Source organism: Emys orbicularis, chromosome 2 (assembly GCF_028017835.1).
Source record: "Emys orbicularis isolate rEmyOrb1 chromosome 2, rEmyOrb1.hap1, whole genome shotgun sequence".
Classification (NCBI taxonomy): domain Eukaryota; kingdom Metazoa; phylum Chordata; order Testudines; family Emydidae; genus Emys; species Emys orbicularis.
In genome coordinates, this window is record NC_088684.1 from 297597425 (window position 1) to 297623072 (window position 25648).

At 56.5% G+C, this 25648-nt stretch overlaps 1 protein-coding gene and 1 pseudogene across 1 annotated transcript in view; one reads left to right on the forward strand and one right to left on the reverse strand.

Annotated features, from left to right (window-relative positions):
- Positions 1-25648, forward strand: part of LOC135873901 (zinc finger protein 420-like) — a 136297-nt gene that overhangs the window by 15551 nt on the left and 95098 nt on the right. The window contains exon 7 of the mRNA XM_065398510.1: positions 5322-5334. Coding sequence (XP_065254582.1) covers positions 5322-5334 — 13 coding nt within the window. The remainder of the gene's footprint in view (positions 1-5321; positions 5335-25648) is intronic.
- On the reverse strand, positions 8557-23845 carry LOC135875085 (zinc finger protein 398-like; annotated as a pseudogene).

Below are 25648 nucleotides of genomic sequence, written 5' to 3' on the forward strand. Positions count from 1 at the left end.
GCAGAGCCTCTGCCCCTAGCAGGCTCCACTCTCACTAGCTCGCTGATCTCTCTCTGTCCTGGGCCTGGGTTTCTCAGGGCAGCGCCACCCCTTCCTGGACAGCGGCACTAGCAGCACCTCCTTGCTTGGACCCATCTGGCCCCAACACGTCCTCTGCCTCCCCAGGGGTGTTGCCCTAAAGTGGCGGCTCCTCCTAAGTCTTTTTAGCCGGCTTTGTTCCAGCTGAGCCTCACTCAATGGAAGGTCCCACATTTATCCACAAAGCAGGTGCAAAGCCTCCCCCACCCTGCCCCGTGCAGGCGTGTCCCCTCCCCAAGGGGTGCTCAGACTGGCCTCTGGTGTGAGGGCAGCTTTGTGAGGTGGCCCGGGGAGCCAGCTGGAGGTCACCCAGCTCACGCCTCACAGCCGCCAGGTACGGCAAACAGCACTGGATAAAAAACTCTCATGGCCATGGCACAATTGCTCACCCACCCCCTGGCCTTCCCACCCTCACTGGGGTCACCTGTTGGTTGGTGCTGATGGAAGCGGCTGGCCTGGCAGCCCTTGCTGTGCCTACACTAGACTTTCCCTGCAAAAGCGCTCACTGTTGAAGCTACTCACTGGGAGCTTTAATGTAGACAAGACTCTGGGCACGTGGCACTAATGCCTCATGTGGTGCAGCCTGCTCAGAGCAAGGCTAGCCAACATGCTGGTTAAAATGGCAGCGGCAAGGCTACGCGCACCCGCCATGGGGGCTGACGACCTCCTGTGGCTGAGGCCAGAGCCTGAAATTCTTCATTTAGCTGGAGACCAGTAAAGTGATGTCACACAGGCACCCAGAACAGAGTCATGGGCTCGAGCCAGACACCTGTGCGGCCTCTGTGGAGTGAGAGGCCAAGGACCACACAGGGGTTTGGTTCTATTGCTAATGAGTCAGGGGCCTCTGGGCATCACCGGTACAGGACGTAGGAAACGGGGGGGTTGGGGGGCTCTATGAGCCAACGCAGCTAGAGATGGCAGCCAAGGCTGCCCACCATGTGCCCTGGGACTGGCCTTTAAAAGGGCTGGCACGTCCTGCTTGGAATAACAGTTGCCACCCACCCAGGCGCATGGGCGAGGCCCTACCGCACCAGCAAGCGCCAGCCACCCCGTTCTTCTCACTCCCGGACATTAGTTCACCCAATACCAGGGGACAGCAGACTAAAGAAGGAGGCAGCCCCAGCTGGCCAGACTCGGGTACCTACCACCCTGGCAGAGGGCTGCGTAGCCCAGGCCTCTTCGTGTGGGATATGGGGGGGGGGGGTTGAGCGGGGAGTCAATAGGCAGACGCCTCATCTCAGCAGCTACTGGGGGGGTATCTGACACCTTTATATGCTGGGGTGTGGCCAGTCTGTGCCCTATGAATGCCCTGGCAGGAAGTGCTCTGGCAAGTGGGAGGGGCTTAGGCACTATAAAGCCAGGATGTGCGGCGTTCCCTAGTAGCAGAGTGGCCAGTTTGCTTTGAGTGGCACCCAGCTTTGAGGGATGCACTCAATCAGGAGCCTGTCTAGACCTCGTTAAACCTATACAGGATGAGCAAAGCGGCTTGCCTTTTATGGGCGAATCCAAGTAGCCAGCCCATGTGACCAATGTATCTATCCCATGGCCCCCCCCACCCCCACGGCTGGATTTAAGGCTTAGGCACTAAGAGCCTATTCCTGTGGCCTGGGCGCCTGTGACTGCATCAGCATAGCAGCTTCTGGGGTTTGTTTTAAGGCTCTGGTTGTGAAGAAAAAAACATGGGTCTAGTCTGCAGCTGTGTCTGCCTGAGCCTGCTGCCAGCCTGAAACAACAGCTCAGAGGGGTGTGACCTGCCCCATGCAGCTCAGTACAGCCACAGCTCTGAGGAGACCCAGCAGAGGGCGCGGGGCGGGGGAAGAGGGCAGCAGGCCCAGGCAGACACTTTGGCTGTAGAGGTAAGTACAGGGGAATCCTTGCTGTGCCTGCTGGGAGGGGAGGCATCCTACTGCTGCTCCTAGGGGGCTGCTATTTGCCCCCCCCCACACTCTCGGGGGGTGCCACTACCACACCCTTTGCTCCTCCAAAGAAGCGGTAAGAAGGGGTCTGTAAGGCACGTCCCTCAGTGTGATGACCTGCTAGGGCCCGGGGTTGCATTAACCTGGCCCTGGCCGTTGAAGCCAGGCAGGAAAGAGCGACGGGACGTGTGCCTGGACTCTGGGGAAAGCTACACTAGCAAAGCAGTGCATGGCTCAGGATACAGCATCCAGGTAGGCAAGGGGCTGCCGGGACAGAGACATGGACTTTTACCTCCCCCACCCAAAGCAGGACACGGGTTGGGAGGCGGCTCAGGGAAACCAGCGCCTGGCTCCATGTCCATATGAACAACATGGGGTCGGTGGGGCTGGAAGACACCGTCAGACCCCCCCCCCATCCCCATGCCCCTCCCAGCTTGCTTGATGGTCTCAGCCCCATAACTAGACTTCCTGCCTCCCCAAACCCTAACCCACTGATGTACATTAACAAAAGTAACTGATCTCAAAACACATCAGCCTTCCGGTAAAGGTCTTTAATGTAGCATAAGCTATTTACAATGATTACATGTTATTTACCTGGGACAAGTCCCACTTCAGTTAAATACACTTTCCGAAAGCAGCGTGGCCTGGAGGAGTGAGTGCACGTCTGGGTGCTCATCATGGCTCTGCCACTGACTCACTGCATGGTCTTTGCCAAGTCACTTTCCCTGCCTGTGAGGTAGGTAGGTCAGTCCTGACCCCCTGTCTTACAGGGGTGCTGCGAGGATTCATGAAGGACTGGCCAGTGCTTTGGCACTCTGTAAACGCCAGCTGCTGTTATAGAGTGTATGGGCCTGTCATGTAATGTATTGCTGTATTTCTGGGGAGGAAACAGCCTGTAAATTGCCTCCTCCCCACTGCCAGCCCACTGGGCTACTGCCTGTTTTCAGCCTTTCCCCTGAGGGGGCTGCCTCCGTCCCCTGCCTGTGCCGGGGTGAACCCCCGGAGGGAGAGTGGCTCTTCTGATGGTTGTTCAGTGACTGCCTGTGCCGGAAGCTTTTGTTGCACTTGGTGCACTGGAAGGGCCTCTCCTGGGTGTGCATTCGCTGGTGCTGCTCCAGGGACGTCTTCTGAGTGAAGCTCTCCATGCATTCGATGCAGGGATAGAGTCTCTCCCCCGCCGGGTTTGCCTGGGGAGCTGGGGCGGGGACGCCATCCCCCCACCTCCCCCATTGCTGTGGCCTCGGCCCCCCGTGGACGCGCAGGTGCTTCTGGAGATGGTGTTTCTGGATGAAGCTCTTGCCGCACAGGGCGCAGTGGTAGGGCCGCTCACCCGTGTGGATCCGGTAGTGCTTGTTGAGGTTGGACTTCTCATTGAAGGTCTTCTCGCAGGCCGGGCACGGAAAGGGCCGCTCGCCCGTGTGCAGCCGCGTGTGATCCGCAAGGTGCCGCTTCTGCAGGAAGCTCTTTGGGCACTCGGGGCACTTGTACCGGCGCTCCCCGTCGTGCAGCCGCTGGCGCCGCGTGAGCTCCGGGTGGCAGCCGAAGTTCTTCCCGCAGGTGGTACAAATGAAGGACCCGTCGCTCTCCCCCACGTGGGTTCGCTGGTGTGTTAGAAGGCTCCTCTTCAGCCGAAAGCTTCGCCGACACTCGGCACAGACGTAAGTCCCCTGTCCGGCATGAGACAGCTGGTGCTTCCGGAGGCAGACGCTTTTCAGGCATTCAGCGCAGTTATAGGGTTTTTCTCCTGTCAGGATTCTCTGGGGCAGGGGAGGCAGCTGCTCCATTTGAGCGCCTGTCCCATGGTCTGCAGGTGTACATGGGCCTTGGGCTGCGTGGGCTTCCTTCTGCGCTGCCCCTGGCTTGAATTCACACAGATTGCTCCCGCATGCGGTGGGTTCTCCGGCTCCCTGCTGCCCTTCTGGGCCGCACGGACTCTCTGCTGGCTGGTCTTGGCTCTGGAAAGCCTCTTCGTCTGCTCTTCCCAGTAATGTCGTCGTCAGCTCCAGGATTTCAGGCTTTTCCTCAACCTGCCGCTCCTCGGCTTTCATCCCAATCCTGCCGGCTGCTGAAAGAAAGAGAGAATCCAGACACTTACTCAGCTCATGCAACGGAGTCAGTCCGAGATCCTCGAGTCAGGAACGGAAACTCAGCGGGGATGCTCCTGGGAAGGAGATTTGACCTAGTTTGGGGTTTGGTAACCACGGAGGGCACACGGACGCGTAGGAGGAATCAAGCCTGCAAGCAAACTGCAGCCTCCCCGTGTCAGGACTGTGCTGGAGTTTTTGATTCTTTTTTAACACTAGAAATCCAGGAGCATCAAACCTCCGGAAGGCAGCCTGCCTTCCCCACCCCGAACAAAGCTCTCCAGCTTAGCCGAGCCGCAGAGAGGCTTTACAAAGTGCTGCTTCGCCAACCAGCAGAGCGAAGGGTTCAACACTCAGTGATGGCCCTATCCTGAGAGGTGCTACAGGGGCCCAAAGGACCTTCCATGCAAAGTGCAGCACTTCGCAGGCCTGGGCACGTGATGCCCCACGCCAGCCAGTGAGCCAAGCGTCATCACACACTAAGCTAGCAGGCCTACAAGGCAGAGATGATGGAGAGTCATGTATTCTAGTCTCAGTGCAGATGAAAACGCATGCTCAGGATAGATAGGGCAGACCGCCTTCCTGATTTTCTTTTCGGGTGCTACTGAGGGGCACAGTTAAGGTTGTTTGCTCACCTTAACTGTGAGTTTCCATACAGGAAACCCAAGTGTTTGGGGTAAATATAACTAACTCAAGCTCCTGGATTTCTGGTTTGTGTTTTATACCAATGTCCCTGAAAGACCATGGCCACACTCCAGTGGCACAGCTATGGCACTGCACCTGCGCGGCTGTAGCACCACAGGGTAGACCCTTCCTGCAGTGAGGGAAGAGGTTTTCCCACCGCTGTAGTGAATCCACCTCCCCAAGAGGTGTAGCGACGTCAAGAGCAGAATTCTTCCGTCGACCTAGCCGTGTCTACGTCTACCGAACTTGTAAGTGCGGCCCAGGCCCCAGCGCGAAGCACTTCGTGACGCCTGCTGGAACTCCCCCACGCCGGGGTGTGCAGGGATTTGGCTCCCCTTTGCCTGCGCCTGAGCCACGACATGTGGTTCCCCCACACGCGCCATCCAGGCCAACAGAGCAGGGTTGGAAATGGCATTGCCTGGGCAGAGGAGGGAGGGGACAGGAGGCTCGGTTACTGTTCACAGAGTAGCTGCTACCAAGCAAATGAAATGGCTTTAAACCCGCCCCCTTCGTCACTGGAGGTGACAGGCGATGGGGGCTCGCACACCAAAGGCTCTAGGAGGAATCACTTAGTGCAAATGCACCACCGCTCCCGCCACAGTCAGTGGGAGCACCCAAGGCACCCAGTTTTGAAGAGCCTGGCCACAGAGCTCAAGTGAAATGTTGCCCCAAGTGAAATCACCCCCCCACACACACATCCACATAGGACAGTAACTATCCCCTCAGTCCCCCGGTGGGCACCGAACTCCCCAGAGCCCTGAGTCAGGACAGCGTCCCGCTCTGGGACAGCTCAGGCACCAGTCGGAAGTTAAGCGCTGCCCTGAACACTGATGGACTCAGGCACATAGAATCACAGAAGATGAGGTCTATTCCAACCCTAAGGAGGTCATCTAGTCCAACCCCCTGCTCAAAGCAGGACCAACCCCAACTAAATCACTCCAGCCAGGGCTTTGTCAAGCCTGACCTTAAAAACCTCTAAGGAAGGAGATTCCACCACCTCCCTAGGTAACCCATTCCAGTGCTTCACCACCCTCCTAGTGAAATAGTGTTTCCTAATATCCAACCTACACCTCCTCCACTGCAACTTGAGACCATTGCTCCTTGTTCTGTCATCTGCACCACTGAGAACAGCCGAGCTCCATCCTCTCTATAACCCCACTTCAGGTAGTTGAAGGCTGCTATCAAATCACCCCTCACTCTTCTCTTCTGCAGACTAAATAACAACAGTTCCCTCAGCCTCTCCTCGTAAGTCATGTGCCCCAGCTCCCTAATCATTTTCGTTGCCCTCCGCTGGACTCTCTCCAATTTGTCCACATCCTTTCTGTAGTGGGGGTCCCAAAACTGGACACAATACTCCAGATGTGGCCTCACCAGTGCCAAATAAAGGGGAATAATCACTTCCCTCGATCTGCTGGCAATGCTCCTACTAATGCAGCCCAATATGCTATTAGCCTTCTTGGCAACAAGGGCACACTGTTGTCTCGTATCCAGCTTCTCGTCCACTGTAACCCCTAGGTCCTTTTCTGCAGAACTGCTGCTTAGCCAGTCAGTCCCCAGCCTGTAGCGGTGCATGGGATTCTTCCGTCCTAAGTGCAGGACTCTGCACTTGTCCTTGTTAACCTCATCAGATTTCTTTTGGCCCAATACTCCAATTTGTCTAGGTCACTCTGGACCCTATCCCTACCCTCCAGTGTATCTACGTCTCCCCCCAGCTTAATGTCATCCGTGAACTTGCTGAGGGTGCAATTAATCCCATTATCCAGATCATTAATGAAGATGTTGAACAAAACCGGCCCCAGGACTGACCCCTGGGGCACTCCGCTTGATACCAGCTGCCAATTAGACATCAAGCCGTTGATCACTACCCGTTGAGCCCAATGATCTAGCCAGCTTTCTATCCACCTTATAGTCCATCCATCCAATCCATACTTTTTAAACTTGCTGGCAAGAATACTGTGGGAGGCCGTATCAAAAGCTTTGCTAACATCAAGATATATCACATCCACTGCTTTCCCCATATCCACAGAGCCAGTTATCTCATCATAGAAGGCAATCAGGTTGGTCAGGCATGACTTGCTCTTGGTGAATCCTGATCACCTTCCTCTCCTCCAAGTGCTTCAAAATGGATTCCTTGAGGACCTGCTCCATGATTTTTCCAAGGACTGAGGTGAGGTCTGTAGTTCCCCGGCTTCTCCTCCTTCCCCTTTTAAAAGATGGACACTCTATTTGCCTTTTTCCAATCGTCCGGGACCTCCCCCGATCACCACAAGTTTTCAAAGATAATGGCCAATGGCTCTGCAATCACATCCGCCAATTCCAACATGCTGGAGGGCTTGTCCCCATATCCAAACAGCTGGTGGATTAATACCCAGAGCCCCGTCCGAGTGGATGTTCCTGCTGGTCCCCGAGCAGCGCTCACCCTGGGGCACCCACAGTGCAAAGAGCAGGATGCAGATTTCCAGTGTATGTGTCCTGAGCCTGCCAACCCTGACTCACAGGTGACTTCCCATTGGGCCAGGGACCTGCAGTTCCCACTGACAGGTTGTGGTCCATTGACTTCCAGGGGAACACTCAGGGAAGTGATAAATGGGCAAGGAGTTGCAGGACTGGGCCCACAGTCATCGCAACTAAATGGGCAGCTCCTGCCAGTTTCTGAACACCGTCAGCTCTCGCTGGCTGCACTGCGTTAGCGGCATGCCTGGAACATGGGGCGTTCTCCGGTGCAGGCAGGTGAACTACCCCGGTCTCCCCAGCTCGGGAGTGCTGAAGATGGCACAGCTTCCCGTCTGCTTCTCAGTGGCAGGGGGCTGGGAGGTGACTGTCTGCCCCCAGGGCTCCTCAGTGCGGTGAATGGTGCCGGAGCAACAGTCTTGGAGGCTGCAGTACGCGCTTTATCCACAAAGCAGGCACGGCACGGCACCCGTGCAAACTTCCTTCGCCGCACAAGGGAGAACGGAGCTGTCTCCAGGGCCTGTCTAGTCCGTGGCTTCTGTGTCGGATTAGAGATGGGGCCATCTGTCCTCCACTACAGGGCACTTCGGCCGAGGCCCCTGTACAGGTTTGGGTGGCCAGGGTGGCACGGGAGCCAGGTGCACAAGGCGAGAGCTCCCCCATGCCCGGGGATCTCAGCTGGCCCGACCTGGCTGCTTTCTGCCCCCTTCGTGCCACCCGAACACAGGGGTGCGCAAAGGGACCCGAACGCACCGGCCCGGCTGGCTCGTGGGGTGTGACCGAGGCTGTTCCCACAGCGAGCGACGCCCCCTGCCCGGATTCTCAGTGTCGTTTATCCTTCCCCGTGCTCAGGAGCGGCAGCTGCTCCTCCCAGCGGGTGCTGGCCCCGGTAGTGCTCCGACCCGACGCGTTGCCCCCCACGGAGCTGGGGGAAGCCCTGTCCCCGCACTCTGCACCGATGGTTTCTCTGCAGGGCTCGGGTGGGCAGCAAACCCCTCCCCAGGGACTCTATGCCTGCAGGGTCTCTGCCTCGCCTGGCCCAGGGCTGACTGGCACCTGGGTGGGATGGAACACGTGTCACGTGGGCACAGTAGGGGGCTGGCTCGCCAAGCCCAGCTCAGGCCGGTGCAGCCTGAGAGGCCCTGGCTCCCCGCGGCCAGCCCCGCGGTGCCCTCGGCAGACTTGTGCAGGAGACGAGTCCTCTGGTGCTCTGCCAGGCTGTCCTGGCGGGCAAAGCCCCCACACTGAGTGCCCTTGGAGGGACCCACTGGTGTGTGGCCAGGTGGCATAGGTGGGCGAAGCTCCTCCTGCACTGGTGGGGCCAGCCCCCCATGGCGTGCTCCTCAGTGACCCCCAGGCGTTGCACAAACTGCCCTGGGAGGCCTGGGCCCTCGCCCCCCTCCTCTACAAGTTGGAGCGGGATCTCACCTGCCGGGGCAGAAGAAAGCAGCCGTTATTCATGTCACCTGCCGGGAGGGAGGGAGGGAATTCTGCGATTCAGGGGCTCCTGCTTTGGAGTCAAGGCCCATGAAGTTGGCCGTGGGGAGCGAGCTGGGACACTCATCGAGGTGCTGGTTTACCGGCCCGGGCTCTGCAAATCCTTTTGTTCCCCTAGAGAAGGGCAGAGGGGAAGTTTTCCCCATCTCACTGTCTGAGGTGCTGGGGTCAGACCTGGGCCTTGATATCACCAGTGATGAGGCTGCTTTGAGCTACTCTGGGCTTGCAGAGCAGCCTCACCTGGCCTGCTGGGAATTCCCCAGGTGGAGAAACGCTGGAAGGGCCAGGCCTACGCCCCCCCCCCCCGCCCCCCGGCAGAGGGGCCGTGCTGGGGGGGATGGGAGGGGCCCGATGATCCCGGCGGCCCGTTTGCAGTCGCAATGTGATGGAAGTTGGCTCTGACCAGCTCCTTTAGCCCCTCACTGGTTCCGAGCTGTTACTCTCCACTACTCACCTGCGCTGGGCTCTCCAGGGAGCCCCCTTTGCTCCAAAGCCGTCTGAGCCCCAGCACACGCCTCCGGCTCCGGTTTAACCCAGGGGGAACGGGCAGGCGCAGGAGCAGGAGATTCTGTTCCCAGGGAAGAGCAGGCTGGGAATTAGCAGACGGTTTCTAACATCCTGGAAGGGGCTCCCGACAGAGGTGGAGGCAAGAGAAAGGGGTTTGAAGATGGAGCTTGATAAGTTTATAAGAACATAAGAACATAAGAAAGGCCGTACTGGGTCAGACCAAAGGTCCATCTAGCCCAGTATCTGTCTACCGACAGTGGCCAATGCCAGGTGCCCCAGAGGGAGTGAACCTAACAGGCAATGATCAATCCATCTCCATCCTCTGACGAACAGAGGCTAGGGACACCATTCTTACCCATCCTGGCTAATAGCCATTTATGGACTTAGCCACCATGAATTTATCCAGTCCCCTTTTAAACATTGTTATAGTCCTAGCCTTCACAACCTCCTCAGGTAAGGAGTTCCACAAGTTGACTGTGCGCTGCGTGAAGAAGAACTTCCTTTTATTTGTTTTAAACCTGCTGCCTATTAATTTCATTTGGTGACCCCTAGTTCTTGTATTATGGGAATAAGTAAATAACTTTTCCTTATCCACTTTCTCAACATCACTCATGATTTTATATACCTCTATCATGTCCCCCCTTAGTCTTCTCTTTTCCAAACTGAAGAGTCCTAGCCTCTTTAATCTTTCCTCATATGGGACCCTCTCTAAACCCTTAATCATTTTAGTTGCTCTTTTCTGAACCTTTTCTAGTGCTAGAATATCTTTTTTGAGGTGAGGAGACCACATCTGTACACAGTGTTCGAGATGTGGGCGTACCATGGATTTATATAAGGGCAATAATATATTCTCAGTCTTATTCTCTATCCCCTTTTTAATGATTCCTAACATCCTGTTTGCTTTTTTGACCGCCTCTGCACACTGCGTGGACATCTTTAGAGAACTATCCACGATGACGCCAAGATCTTTTTCCTGACTCGTTGTAGCTAAATTAGCCCCCATCATGTTGTATGTATAGTTGGGGTTATTTTTTCCAATGTGCATTACTTTACATTTATCCACATTAAATTTCATTTGCCATTTTGCTGCCCAATCACTTAGTTTTGTGAGATCTTTTTGAAGTTCTTATGAACGGGGTTCCATGCTGGGGTGGCCTGCGATAGCGGGGACTGGACTCCGGGTCCCAGAGTCCCTTCCACTCCTGCGGGATTACGTTCCAGTTTGGTTTCTACTCCCACTTTCCCCCGAGTTGGGGGTTTAAAGCCGGCACTGGCTCTTGCTGGAGGAGAGAAGACACCTCTTTCTAATGGATACAAAGGTGTTGGTGAGGCTCAAGAGGGGCTAAGACCAGTGGTCAGACTATCCAAAGAGGGACAGGAGGAGGGGCTCTGGGGGGTGGCAGGGCCAGGAGGGGGCGCGACTGGCTGGCTTGCGGCCTGTAAACTAACAACATGTTAGAGAAGTTGAGACCAGACGAGCAGAAATGGTAAAACGGTCCGGCTGGATTCCCCGCTCGTCCCCTCACGCCCTGTGCCCAGAGCTCTCGGCTGCTACTCACCAGGGCTGGGGCCTGCAGGGGTTCTGCCTTCTCCACAGACCGGCCGATCCTGCCCACACGGCTCTTCCTCTCGTTTAACCCAGGACATGGCATCGGGGGGGACAATCGGAAACTCTGTTCAGGGCAAAGAGGATTACACCGTTTTCCCCGCTCTCGGCCGGAGCCGAACACCGAGCTCAGGCCCCACCACCTTCGCTGTGGACCCCTCCTCCGCCCCAAGACAAGTTCGGCGACTCCAAAGGTGGGGATTTGCTGAACAGCCAGAACACTAAGGGACACCCCCGCCCTGCTGGGCTTCATGAACGCAGAGCACGTGCACTAACGGCCAGACGGGCCAGGCTCCCACGCTGCAGGCAAGGGAGCGAGACAACATCTTCTCTGCACACAGGGCAGGTCCCGTCCCAGCTCCTGAGCAGAGGGGCTGCTCCCTGCCAGCCCCCCCCGGGGCACTGCCAGCCCCACACGAGGCGAGGCGACCGCAGGGCGTTGCTGTTGAAAGGCCGGGGAACAAGCCAGCAGGAGTCGGGTACAGCAATGCAGACGTGGGTGCCAGGCTGCCCAGAGGGTAAGAAAACTGCTGCTGGTCCCTGGAGACGGCTGGGCACAGACATAAGAGCTCCGGTTTGATTACTGCAATCGCCAGCTCCGAGATGGCGAAATCCGTTACTCACCCGAGCAGGGGCTTCCACTGATTTCGTTTTCCCCAGAGTCCCCTCGGGCCCCGCAGCCCGGATCCTCCTCCTGGTTAATCCACAATGAAATGTCTGGTGCAGAGACGGGGGATTCTGTTCACAGGAAAGAGAAGGGCTCAGATTTTCAGAGGGGCCTAGGGGAGTTGGGCACCCAGTTCTGATGGACTGTCAGTGGGGGCCCGAAGTCGCTAGGCTGCTTAGCCAATCCCAGGCTACATCTACACTACAGGGGGGGGTCGATTTAAGATACGCAAATTCAGCTACGCGAATAGCGTAGCTGAATTCGACGTATCAGATCCGACTTACCCTGCTGTGAGGACGGCGGCAAAATCGACTGCCGCGGCTCCCAGTCGACGGCGCTTACTCCCACCTCCGCTGGTGGAGTAAGCGCGTCGATTCGGGGATCGATTGTCGCGTCCTGACGAGACGCGATAAGTCGATCCCCAAGAGATCGATTTCTACCCGCCGATTCAGGCGGGTAGTGTAGACCAGGCCCCAGCCAAGGCTATTAAGGGTACGTCGACTTTTGAACTGGACGTGTAGCCGTGGCGGTGGGAGGGGCTGGCTGCCCCAGGTACATCTGTAATGGCTCAGATGAGATCGTACGCGGGGCAGCTCGTCCCTCCCTCCGTGCGCCCCCACGGCTACACTTCTCGTTAGCTGCTCGTTAGATCAGAACTCCCGCGGGTACGGCTCCTTGGCTGGCACTTCCCCCTTCCAGCCAGAACACAGACACACCCTGCCTGTTTCTCCTCCCCGCTGAGAGCTGGGCCCAGGAGCGTCACACCCATCTCCGCCCAGCACCGTGATTCAGAGGGGGCCCGCTCGGAACAGACGCTAGCGCGGCTCTGGGGGGAGGGGAAATGGAGGGCTGCAGATGGGTTTGATTCCAGAAGGGTCAGGAAGGGGGAGGGGAGTTGAGGTGGGACGGGGGGAGAGCTGCAGATGGCACTTGCCGGGGACAAGGACAGAAATCCACCTCTGGGGAGGAGCTGCACGTTCTGAGAGCTTGCTAGAACTTCAGCTTCCCTTTGCTCTAGTGGTTCCCCCGGGGGCTGGGCGAGCCTGTCCGCTCTCAGAGCCCGTTCAGCACACGGGACGTTCTGCAGCACGCAGGCTGCCAGGGTTCAATTGTGTAACTGCCCCTGGGTTGTTCCAGGCTTTGGGATCTCAAAGGAGCTTTTCTCACTTGCTCCTTCCAGAGAGGTCTTCTCTCTTCTCCCCGCCCTGCCTAACCTGGGGGGCAGCCAGGGGAAATCCCGTGTCACAGGGTGTCTGCTCACAGTTGGTCAAACCAAACTAGGGGGAGGGGGGAGGAAGCGGTTTCAAGATCCTGATTTGTGGCTTCATCCCATCACTGCTCTTACCCGCTGGCTGGGATTAGATTAAAAAAGCAAAGAACAGGAATAAAACACACACAAGACGCTCAACCTCCTGGTGCAATCTCAGGGATTCGGGGGAAGCAACGTCCATTTCGCCCGAATTCCCCCAAACGTTCTCCTGTCCCTGGCACAAGTGTCAGAAAAGTGCCCACTGAAACAGAGGGAATGTAAGAGCTCGTGAAGCGTTCATTGGATAGAGCCATTTAACTTCACACCTTGTGCGCGTTCGCCAGGCAGTCACACCTCCAGCACCGGGAATGCCCCGGCAGCCAGTGAAACGACCACTGGGAACCCAGCTGAAGCGAGAGGCCTCAGGGCTCATTTTGGAGCGGTTTCAATGTACCTGGGCCGGGGTCTGCAGGGATCTCGCTCTCCTCTGAACGACCCTGATCCCCGACACACGGCTCCTCCCCTCGTTCGATCCGGGACAGGAGGTCAGGTTTGGAGATGGCGTAGTCTGCAGATGGAGAGAGACGCTCCAGGGTTTGAGTCACACAGTAGGATGCTCATTACAGATCATGATCAGTGGTTTTAAATACCCAACCCCCGACTGCTGGGGGTGACAGGCGATGTGAAGAGAAGCTGCACTGTTACAGGGATACCCTGCACCGGGGCGGGCGTGTTCCTCTGATGGGTGGGACTCTCTGATTCTTCCCAAGGGAAGGGGCTGCCATGGGCACAGGAAGTATTAATCCACGTGTCTATTTATTAAGCACCAAGACGCTGAGCATGGAGCCACCCACAGAGGGGCAGAAGGGTTCATTTGGACACTATTTATACTACAATAGAGCCTGGGGGCGCCGGGGCTGTTCTCGGACACACAATGTACAGTTATGTCCTGAAATTCCAGGTGCAGGATCTTAGCCAAGGAAAACTTGGGGCGAACTGGGCAGTGCATTTGGGGTATCGAATTTGCTGTCCACTGTCAACCCTCGGGATTATTCCTTTCCTTCCTCCTAATTACATGATGTGTATTAGGGATGGAAATATCGGTTAAAAAAGTTAACTGGTTAAACCACTACAATTATTTTGTTTAATTGGTTAACCATTAACCGAGGTAGCTTGGCGGGCCTGGCACGGCGGGGACTGGGGCCAATCTGGCCAGGGCTGGGGTACGGTGCAGCCAGGGGGCCGGCCAGGTAGGCGCAGCGCGGCCAGGGAGTCCGCCAGCCGGCTAGGTGCGTCCCAGCCTGCACCAGCCTGCCCGATGCAGGGCCGCCAGGGTTACCAGTTAACCTTTTACATCTCTAATGTGTATCAGGCTTTCCCCTCTTCAGCTGCTTTTCGGATCTCCAGCTCTCTGTCCGCTAGGAAACGGTACGACTTGCGATTCCGCACTGGTGGCGCTGACTGTGGAGGCTGCGGAACGAAGTGGAACCAACCCATTTCGCTGGAGGATCCAGAAAGGTTCAGGGGTTGGGTTTCCGTTACAACGTGAACACGTGGACTCAGCCCGGCTCTGCAGCAGCAGGACAATGGGCAGGTGACAGGAGACGGCTCAGAGACCTGGGACAAGGGCAGCGAAGGTCGTTGCTACGGCAGCCTGGCTCGTGGGAGCCCTGGCGCTGGCCGGTCTGAACTCTCGTAACCGCTGCTCTCTGCGCGACCCCAGGCGTGTTCCCGCTGGCTAATAAAGCGGCTCTAGTGCCTGGCGGCCCTGCCCACGCTCGCTGCAGTGCACTGGTCCCTCAAGGGGCGACGGGCTCTGAGCAGGGGTCTCTCTCAGCTGGACTTGCTGGGCAGAGCTCAGTGAGAAACAGGAGGCTCAGTCTCGGGGGCACTTAACCGCGTGGCCTCCCCTTGTGGAAGGGTGGGACCCCCTGGGGTCTGGCGCACTGAACGGGTCCTTCCAGGGGCCGGTCACAGGATCTGTGACACCATTTGCATCTGTCTCAATGCAGCTGGCCACTCAGAACCCACTGGGGCAAAGGGGAGTTGGAACTGGATGGTCCATACAATTAGTGACAGGACATGGAATCTCTCTCCTAGGTGACTGGCTCAGATCAGTGGGGAACACAAGCCATTACCCTCTGGCGGCTGGCTGGGAAGTACCTGAGTAATGCGACTTGGGGTCTCCAGGCAGCCCAATGACAGAAACCTCCTTCTCAGTTAGAACTAGTAACTGGCCGTTCTAGCCGAGAGCTCCCAGGAGTGAGGGACATGGATGGACCAGCGAGGCCTCCAGTGCTTCCAGCTACACAGGGCACCTTTGTGTTCACTTGGGGCAGCAAACATTTCCCTGCGGACTGACAGCTGCTGCGTTCAGTACAGGGATTAGGCCAGAGTCTCTGTGCATGTGCAGTCAATACATCCCTTCTCTAGAAAGCATTGCAGGGGAGGAATTCGGAACAACACTGGGGCCACGTCTACACTTAAAATGCCAGAGCTGCAGCTGCGTCGCTCTAGCGCGTCCGTGTAGTCCCTCAAGACAGCGCTGGGAGGGGTTCTCCCATTGCTGCAGTTAATCCAGCTCTCGGAGGGGTGGTCGCTACCTGGAGGGAAGAATGCTTCCATCCACCTAGTGTTGTCTACAGCAGGGGATAGGACAGCATAGCAGGTAGCGATGGCTCTCCGGGGGATGGATCTGTCACACCCCTACGAGACATAGGTATGCCGATGTACGTTTTCAGTGTAGACCAGCCCTGTGTATTATAATCTCATTTTAAGATGTACACAGTCAGGCCTGATCTACACTACAAAACTAGGTCAGTTTAACTACATCGGTCAGGGTGTGAAAAATCCACCCCCATGAGCGGCGTAGTGAAGCCGAACTAAGTCCCCATGTAGACAGCTCTAGGTCGAATTCTTCTGTCGACCCAGCGACCGCCCCTCAGGGAGGTGGATTACCTACGCTGGCAGGAGAATTCCGCCTGTCGGCGTACGTAGTGTCTACACTGAAGCAGAACAATGGCACAGCTGTTTTAAGGGTAGACAAGCCCTTAACCAAAGGGCCGCATTACAAGGATTTTACCTACTGATCCACCCGGAATCAAAGGAATTGGAGAATAAACTTGAGATGGAGCCAACTCTACCTTCAGCGACCTCACAGCTTCTTGTAAGTGAGCGAAGAAAAAGAATTACCCAGGGAGATCAGGGTCTCATAGTTCCCCTTCATCACGTTCTTGTAAAGCTCCTTCTGCCATTCCTCTAAGCTCCCCCACTCCGGCTCGTTGAAATAGACGGAGACGTCGTCGAACGTCACCGGCACCTGGAATCACAAGCGTTGCACACTCAGTACCTGCTGGGTCAGCCCCACCTGTCGTGTGAATCAGGAGAGATGGGGAGGATCAATGTCGTCTGGCTATTATTGGGAAAATGATTAGAAATGGGTTTGACGTAACCCCCCCCAGACATCACAGCTAGAGCTGCACGAGGCTATGCTGCCCCCACCCCCGCGCCGGCAGAGCTGGAAAGGAAAATCTGAATTTGGTCAGGTGGAGGGTAGATCAGAGACTGCGTCCCCCTCTCCATCAATGCAACACGTGGATCCCGTCCTCCCGTTACCAGGCTGCTAGGGGGCTCCACATTACCCAGATACCCCTTGCAAAGGGATTCCCCACTCCAGGGCTGTGCAGGGCTCTGGGAAGATGGCATCGCGGAGGCAGCTACCCCTCATACTCTGTGTGTGGACGTGGGCACGGACATGGAGAAGGTCCTCTCTGCATGCTGCTCCCAAGGGAACACTCTGGCTGTAGGATCAGATAGATATGGAAAGGGTTAAATGAGCTTGGCTAAAGAAAACGTGTTCTGTAGTTTAAGTAAAATAAAGGGGTTTTCGTGGCCATGAACGGGCTTTGGAAATAACAGGTTTAGACGTTAGAAAGAACGTAGCACGCAGCAAGACCAATTCTGGGGAGGATGCTGAGCGTGGAAGGTGGCTAATGAGATGCAAAAGGAGATTTTTGGACCAGGGGCCTCTGAATGATAAGCAATGGTGACACACTGGTTCGAACACAAAAAGAGAAGTTGTTTTGTCATGTGATACATGTACAGTAACCTTTAACGCCCCAGTACTACAATGTGGGCCTGCGGAAGAAGAGAAAAGGCCAACACAGGTAGCTTTAAGATCCATACATTTAAGGCAATTAAAACGACAGAGGCCCCAGGGAGAAAGGTGCCCCAAACTGGTTCTTAGCTAAGTTAGACATTGGCGATGACATCACGTGTCTGTTAGAGTATAAAGGGGTGAGCTCTTCAAGGGTTCGTTACCACGGCCTGCCCGCCCAAGGTGGGGCCAGCCAGCAATGGTTTGAGCACCCCCGGGACGGGTCTTTTTTGTGACTATTCTGGTCAAATGCTTCTGACTGTGTGTTACTGTATCCGTGTAGCAACTGCTTATAGCTTAGCGTGTTAGACACGGGTGGAGCAACTGCATAAACACCATTTGGCCTTTGGATTGAATAAAGGAATTTTAAGGTTAAATTACCATCTGGTGGTATATCCTCCAGAAATAATGCAATCAAGCGATTTCCGGCACTGGCCCCAGCGACTGACTGAGCCAGGAGGTCCCCGTGGAGTGATTCTGTTCAGGTTTTGCCTACAGAATTTGTTCTCAGAGGCTGCAAATATGGAGCAACATTTGAACCTAAGCAAAGTACCTATATGGTCCTTGTCATCATTGTATCTCCACACTTCACAGTCTGATGTATGTAGCCTCACAAACCCTGCGAGGCAGGGCAGTGCTGTTATGCCCATTGTACAGATGGGGAACTGAGGCACACACAGGCTAAGTGACTTGCCCCAGGACACATAAGAAGCCTGGGACTGAGCCCAGGTCTCCTGAGTCCCAGCTCAGTGCCCTATCCCCTAGGCCGGCCTTCCTCCCCTGCAGACATTTGAACACTGTACTCCGATATGAAGCCTGAGCGCTGATAGCCATGCGCTGACGCCATGGAGTAACAGCGGGGAGGGAATGGGGCCAGTGCAGCCACGGTGTTCCTAACCAGTGTGATTTTAGGCACCATCACACAGGTTGGCAACCAGATCGTATCACTCCCTTCGTCCAAACCATTTTAGGCTGGTGAATAAGGAACAGCCAACACAGCGTCAGAGCAGCATGTCAACACAATTCGCCTGTGCGCTATTGTAGCACGTTTCTGTAACTTGGTTAGAACATACTCTGGTCCTTCCAGAAGAGATACGAGCAATCACGCTACAGAGCATGGCCCTGACTGGGGAAATCTTGCTGCGGAGATGGAATGTCAACGGGAAAAGAAATCTTTCAATAGACTGACGAGAGAAAGAGGCCACAATTTTCAAAAGTGGATGTCTAAAGTTAAGCTCTGACATTCATCCTGTTATCCAAGAGATGGTCGGGATATGGGTCACACATCTCTGAAACTGGGTGTGAACACATCTTTCAACTAGCACAACTATCAGGATAAATTAATCACAGCCCCCCACCCCAGCCCCTAACCTAAGCCGAAAGGGGTTGTGAACCCACCCAGGAGTTTTGGACCGAGGGGGAGGAGGAGTCTGTTTAGGTCAGGACGTTGGGAGGGAGAAAGCCAACCAAGCTGCAGCCTGGAGCACGGTTTGGTGTCTGACCCTGGGAAAAGCTAGAGACTGCTTTTGGGTCTGGTGCTTCCTACAGAGGCTGGAGGCTGTTGGCTAAGAAACTGCTCCTTCTGCCTCCTGCATTCAGAGACCATTTGTACCTTCCCTGTAAATAAACAAGGCTGTGTCAAAGAAAATCCCAGCCTGACAGACTCCATTATCAATACCTACCTTCCAGCGGGAACACCCCCAGGGCCCGGCACTTTGACTGGCTGCGCAGGTCACAAAGGGCAATAGTTAGGCAATGAATAAATACCCCGATTTTCCAGAGTGCCGAGCACACGGCAACACCCGCGGACTCCAATGGGAGCGGCTGGGCGCTCAGCACGTGGAGAGTCAGGCCACTTATTTGTTGCCTAAATATGAAGGTAGGAACCCAGCTTTAGGCACCGACTCTTGAAAATCTCCGCTCGTGATTCAGTTCTGCCCCTCAGCGCCAGCTGGGATATCGTTACCTTGGGGACCTCCCCCCTAGCGCCTGGGGGGAGTCTCAGGATCCAGAAGTTCCTGTTCTTCAGCAGGTTCTCCATGTTCTCCAGCCTCCTCTGCAGCCGTCCGTACCCCTGGATCAGAGTCCCCAGCGCGGCCCACTTACTCTCCAGCTGGCTTTCAAATTGCATCACTGTTTTCTCACAATCGACTAATTTCTTCTCTGCTGTCCCCACTCTCCTCTCCAGAGTCAGCAACCGCGTGGCATGGGAATCCACCGTCCTGTCCACAGCTTGGATTGCAGCTACTGCAGGCCACATGGAAAGCTTTGCCGGTTGCAGCTGGCTCTCTCTCTCAGAAGTCTGTTTGGGATCAGAGCGGGATTGGAAAGGCATCGGGCGCTTTGACTCCGGGTCCCACTCTGGAGCCTGTTTGCAAGGACAGGAACGTAAGTGGAGCTGGGGGACTCGTTATTCCACAAACAATACTCCACTTAAAAGGGACTGAGGCTGAGCAAGTGTGAGAAGCCCCAGAGAGCCAGCCCTGAAAAGCCAGGAAAGACCAACGGCCTCCTCTGAATCTGCCGTCCACACACTGCACTTCTGCTAAGCGCCCAGCTCTGCGTCAGCAGACGGAATTCCCTTGTGGAGACGCACAACACATTCCTCCCCCCCAGTACAACACAAAACCCTTTCCGCCACCTCCACGGATACTGTGACATGCGCGCACAGGACCAGCGGGTGTGTGTGTGTGTGTGTCCGTCCTGTCTCTATGGGGGTGGGGGGGGGCACCAGGTTGCCATTAAGGACATGCTAGGAATGTGGTGCACGAAGAGCATTTCCGGGTCACTGGCGGAAGCAGCACGTTCCTTGGCACGATGCCGAGTTTCTCACTGTCTGTGGGAAGCTGCAGTGTGGGGTACGGTGAAGGGGAGCCTCAGACACTGTCATTTCCTTGCTCCTTATGATTTCCCTCGGGGGGGGGGTCCACACCTACCCAGCCAGACCCTGGAGACAAAGGTTTGGTTTGTGGAATTTCCACAGGGTTTAATACCTGAAGTGTAGGAGGCTTTTTGATAGCGGGGGCTTGGAAAGGCAGAGCTGTCCTCCCCCCCATTTCTCTGAGGACATGTGGGGATATGGAGGGAGTGGGGATGTTGTGACCCCAGGGCACACAGGTACATATGGGCCACAGAGATCCCCTGGGTCTGCATCTGCCAAGAAACGCCATGTAAGGTCTCTAACGAAAGCCGGCACCAGAAGGGTCCCCATAATCATTGCGAGATGTGAAGAGTTCTGTATCTATGCTAAAAACTCTGTTCTCTAGGGCGGTGAGATAAGGCAAGTCACTGCCAGGTGATCCACAAACTCCTGTCAAGCAAGGGGAAGAGACATTTATCTCACTCTGGCTGGTCACGTGCCAATTAAGTATTGTACGATTCACAATGGATGGCCATCTACCATCTGAGCAAAATGCTAGTCACTAGGTTGTGGAGGTTGCAGGACAAAACAAGAACACCCGGGGTTATCCTGTTACAGTAAGACAATGAACTCTTGAGACTATATCTGGGGTGCAGATGAACCCCCAGTTCTCCTTCAATCTATGTGAACAAATCACCAGCGGGCTTGATCTTATGGGAAGGGGTCTCAGTCAAACTGGTTGAAAAGGCTGGGGAAAGGACGGGGGGCCAGCTAGCTTGCAGGAGCCAGGGGCGTGCCTTGAGAGTTCTGTTGAGGCGCTAGCGAGCGCGTTACGATTTTGTTTCATACGTAACGGTTTGTTTCCAACATTCTTTCTGTCCCTCGCTTGAATCTCAGTTCTCTGATGTTAAACGTATCCCTGTTGTCGCTATACATCTACCGGAGCCGTGTGACACAGAGCGGGGACCCTGAGCGGGCGTGTTCTGTTCCTTTGGGAGCAGCGAATCCGAGAGCTCTGCGTTCAGTGGATCAGGGCTGGGCGCTCCAGCTGGACGCTCCGAGGACTTGGCGGCTGGTGAGTGCCTATCGCTAACCTGTGCAGAGAGCGAGGCCTGGGGGGGCCTGGAGGGCAGCGCCTGGGCTGCCAGAGGCTGGTGGTTTCAGGGAGCTGATTCACAGCAGGCCCAGACAAGATTTCCACATGCCAAGGGCGGGTGCTAGCAAAGTGTCTCCCAACCCTGGGTACCCCGGGAAGTGTCACACATGTTTACAATGGGAGAGAAGGAGGCAACAGGGTGAATGGAGCTGGGGGATCTGAGTGGATGGGGGAGCCCAGGCCTGCCGATGGGGGGGGGGGGGGAGCGGAAATGGGGCAATTACCATGGGGCCCGGGCAATTTAAAAGGGCCCGAGGGCCCTCACCACCGCCACTGCCATGGTAGCAGTGGTCAGGAGCCCATGGCCCTTTTAAATCACCCGGGAGGGCCGCAAGGCTCCTAGGTGTGCACAGGGTGGTACCGGTGGCGGCGAAGGCAGCCGGGCGGGCATGTGGAAGCCCTGGTCGTGCCCATTGACTGTTCTGCCCTGGGGCCCGGAATTGCTGTCGGCAGGCCTGGGGGAGCCTGATGGAGCTGGCTGTACTCTCCTTAAATCCAGCACAACCGTGTCAGAATCCCCGGGGAGCTGAAGCAGGGGGAGAACAGCCTGTCGAGTGCTGCTCCTTGGCCCTGGTGACTGCAGCTCTCTGGCTGGGGTTCTGGCTCCCTCCGTACTGCTCCTAGGGCCTGGGCTGCCGATCCAAGCCCTTGTGGCCAGGGAGAGGTGGCCAGAGCAGTGCTTCCCAACCTTTGGCCCAGGACCCATTGGTAAAAGCTGATGGCCTGGCGCAGCCCAGTAAATAGTCCCGGGGGGGAGGGGGTGTTTAGAACTGCCCCAGGAAGGGGGCTCAGGGCCTGTGGGTGGGCCTGCAGAGCCCACCCCACACTCACCCTGCAGCAGCAGCTCCTGTCCTGCAGGGCTGGCTGGGCTCGGCTCCCTGCTCCAGGTGGCATGACCTCCAGGGTCGCAGCGCCAATTGGTCCAAATCTGTGCGAGTGGCCTTGTGACCTGGCACGTGGGTTGCCGCGCCACTCACTCCACTTTGGCTTGGCCCAGTTCCAGCTGCCTCTCCTGACTGAAACGGGCACTGCCAAGATTTCTGAACCTAAACATAAGAATGGCCACACTGGGTCAGACCGATGGTCCATGTAGCCCAGCATCCTGTCTACCGACAGTGGCCAGTAGCAGATGCTTCCGAGGGAATGAACAGAACATGGCAGTTATCAAATGATCCAATTCCTAAGCTCCAGTCCCAGCTTCTGGCAGTCGGAGGTTTAGGGACACCTGGAGCATGGGGTTGTGTCCCTGACCATCTTGACTAACAGCCATTGAGGGACCTGTCCTCCATGAATTTACATAATTCTTATGTGAACCCTGTTATACTTTTGGCCTTCACAACATTCCCTGGCAAGGCGTTCCACAGGTTGACTGTGTGTTGTGTAAAGAAATACTTCCTTTTGTTTGTTTTAAACCTGCTGCCTATTAATTTCATTTCATAATTTCATTTGGTGACCCCTGGCTCTTGTGTTATGAGAAGGAGTAAATAACATTTCCTTATTTACTTTCTCCACACCAGTCATGATTTTATAGACCTCTATCTTATCCCCCTTATCTGTCTCTTTTCTAAACTGAACAGCTCCAGTCTTTTTAATCTCCCCTCAGACAGAAGCTGTTCCATACCCCTGATCATTTTTTGTTGCCCTTCTCTGTTATCTTTTCCAATTCTAATATATCTTATTGCTGCTGCCTGAAATCCAGCCCCACTCACACAACCCCACAGGCATGGGGCTGTGCAGGCCAGCCACAAGTAATGTCCCTGACACAAAGAGCTTACAGGTACGGGCTGGATCCTGGGAAGAGCCGAGCACCTTCAGAGAGAGGTGGGGGTTGTTCAGTGTTTCTCAGGAGATGCTCAGTATCTTGGCATAACACCAGGTCTCAAGTTAAAACGAAGCAGGATGAAAAGTGGTAACAGGTATTTGGAGTGGGAGTGAGCAGGGAGGGGCAGGGACAGAAGGGAGGACAAAGCAGATGGACTGGAATGGGTTACCTAGGGAGGTGGTGGAGTCTCCTTCCTTGGAGGTTTTTAAGGCCTGGCTTGACAAAGCCCTGGCTGGGATGATTTAGTTGGGGATTGGTCCTGCTTTGAGCAGGGCGTTGGACTAGATGACCTCCTGAGGTCCCTTCCAACCCTGATAGTCTATGATTCTATGATTCAGATAACATCAATTGAAAACATTATTTGTGTGTATTGTGGTGATGGCTAAGAGCCCCCGTCAGGGCCCAGGGCCCCTCTGTGCCAGGCGCCCTGCAAACACAGAACACTGTGATATGGTTTGGCCATGTACCTTTCTCGGTGTGATGGGCGCTATAGGACTGGGCCCTAAGAAGCAGAGTACCCTTTGCTCCCTAGCTCAGGGATGAGCAGTTTTACACCCCATCCATTGCTCTCGGCCCTGCTGCCATTAAATACACCCCATTGCTGACAGGCTCTGGCAGCCTGGACTGACTTCCCAGGCCTCCGTGTGTGGGGGCCCTGAATGGAGAGACCTTGCCCCGCTTTCCAGAGGTGCCTGACACCGGGCCCCACACACTGAGGCGCAGGAGGTCAGCGAAGGCCTCTGGCAATGCTGGGCCAGGGAACAGGGCGCTTCTCTCCAGCTCCAACCGACAATCAGACCCCAAACCGCCAGGCCGGAGGGGCTGGAGAGACAGTTTCCAAGCCCTGCCCCGGACAGCAGGACCCAGCCCCGGGGAACTCAGAGCTACGGCCCCAAAGCCAGGATCAGTTTAACTCCGCTCCCCGTTCACACACCCCGGGGAGGAGAAACGGGCCGGGATCGCCCCGCCCCGGGGCTCCGCCCCCCGCCCGGCCGGGCAGCCCCGCGCTCCGGCTCCCGGGGCCCAGGCCGGGCGGGGCGGGGAGAAGCTCCCGGGGCCCGAGGCTCCCCCGCCCGCCGGGCCCTTACCTGGGCAGCGGCCCGCTCGGCCATGGCCCCCCCGGGCGGGGCTTCTCCAGCGGGCCCGGCCCGGCCCGGCCGAGCTCCGCTCCCGCTCCGGGCTGGGCAGAGTCCCGGCGCCGCCTCGCCACGGGCCGGCCCCGCTGCCGGGCGGAGCAGAGCGAGCGCAGCCGGGAGGGAGCCGCGGCCTGGCTGCCGGGGCCCGGGAGAGGCGGGGAGGAGCGGGGCGGCAGCGGCCCCTGGCGGAGGAAACTCGGCCCCGGGGCGGAGCTGTCCAGCGGGGCCGCGGCTGAACCCCGGAGCCCCGGGTGCTGCGGCTGGGGGCGGCCCGGGGCCCTCCGGTGAGATGGAGCCGGGTCATTGCCCTGCTCGGGGGCTCGGGCCCCGGCCGCTGGGGGAGACGCTCCCGGGTTGGCTGGGCCGCGGCTCTGGCCTCTGCTCCCTGCTGGTGACGGGGTGAAGGGAGGTCCCTGGGAGCCGGGGGTGGGCAGGGGCCTGCCGGGCCGGACACCGATCAAACAGCTGGAGAGGGGCCCCGGGGGAAATCCAGGGGCCGGGGCAGGAGCTAGGGCTAAGGGCAGGGCACCGCTGGTGGAGGGGAAACCCCACGGCCGGGATGAGCCAGCTGCTGCGGTAGCAAACATTGGCTGGGGGCACAGGGGCTTTTTAAATTTCCCCTCTCCCAGGACGGTGCATGTTAGCATCCGCTTCCCACGCTGCCTAAGGGGGGATCTGCTCATTCACTGTTTCGAAGAGAATCTCCTGCTGGCTGTAGCTCCAGCCCCGAGCGCCGGGAAAGCGTGAACTGGACCCAAACCATCAGGAGATTTTCATAGAATCATAGAATCATAGACTATCAGGGTTGGAAGGGACCTCAGGAGGTATCTAGTCCAACCCCCTGCTCAAAGCAGGACCAATTCCCAACTAAATCATCCCAGCCAGGGCTTTGTCAAGCCGGGCCTTAAAAACCTCCAAGGAAGGAGACTCCACCACCTCCTGAGGTAACCCATTCCAGTGCTTCACCACCCTCCTAGTGAAATAATGTTTCCTAATATCCAACCTAGACCTCCCCCACTGCAATTTTAGACCATTGCTCCTTGTTCTGTCAACTGCCACCACTGAGAACAGCTGAGCTCCATCCTCTTTGGAAACCCCCCCCCCCCTCAGGTAGTTGAAAGCAGCTATCAAATTCCCCCTCATTCTTCTCTTCTGGAGACTAAACAATCCCAGTTCCCTCAGCCTCTCCTCATAAGTCATGTGCTCCAGACCCCTAATCATTTTTGTTGCCCTCCGCTGGACTCTTTCCAATTTTTCCACATCCCTCTTGTAGTGTGGGGCCCAAAGCACAATAATAAATTGGGGCTCTGTTGAATTTGCCTTCTGAGTTTTGCACTTTTAGCCCCCAGTCTTGTGGGCGAGATCACAGCCTGTCCTAAACCACTGTGTGGGGTAGCTGTGCACCGCTAAGCAGCTGTCAGCCCACCACATGGTCAGAGTGGGCCATTCCGGCTTCACGGCTATGGAGCTATGAAAACAGAACAAAAGAGCCCCCCAAATAATATACTACTGAGGCTAGAATTGCTCCTCCTACTCCGAGGGGCAGGCAGACTCCCCTGATCATCTGTAGTGTCCGGCCCTCCCTGCCCCGCAGCCTCACGGAAAACAAGGCGAGCGAACCAGCCAGGCAAAGCGCTCTCCGCGTGTGGGCTTGTGAAGGGGCCCAAGGGGGGGGCTCGGGAAAGGTTAACGTCGTCATTCTCCGGTGCAGTCACAGCTGTGACAGGCCGGGAAAGCCTCAGGCTCCGAGAGTTGGCGCGGACCCGGCCGATGAGGCTG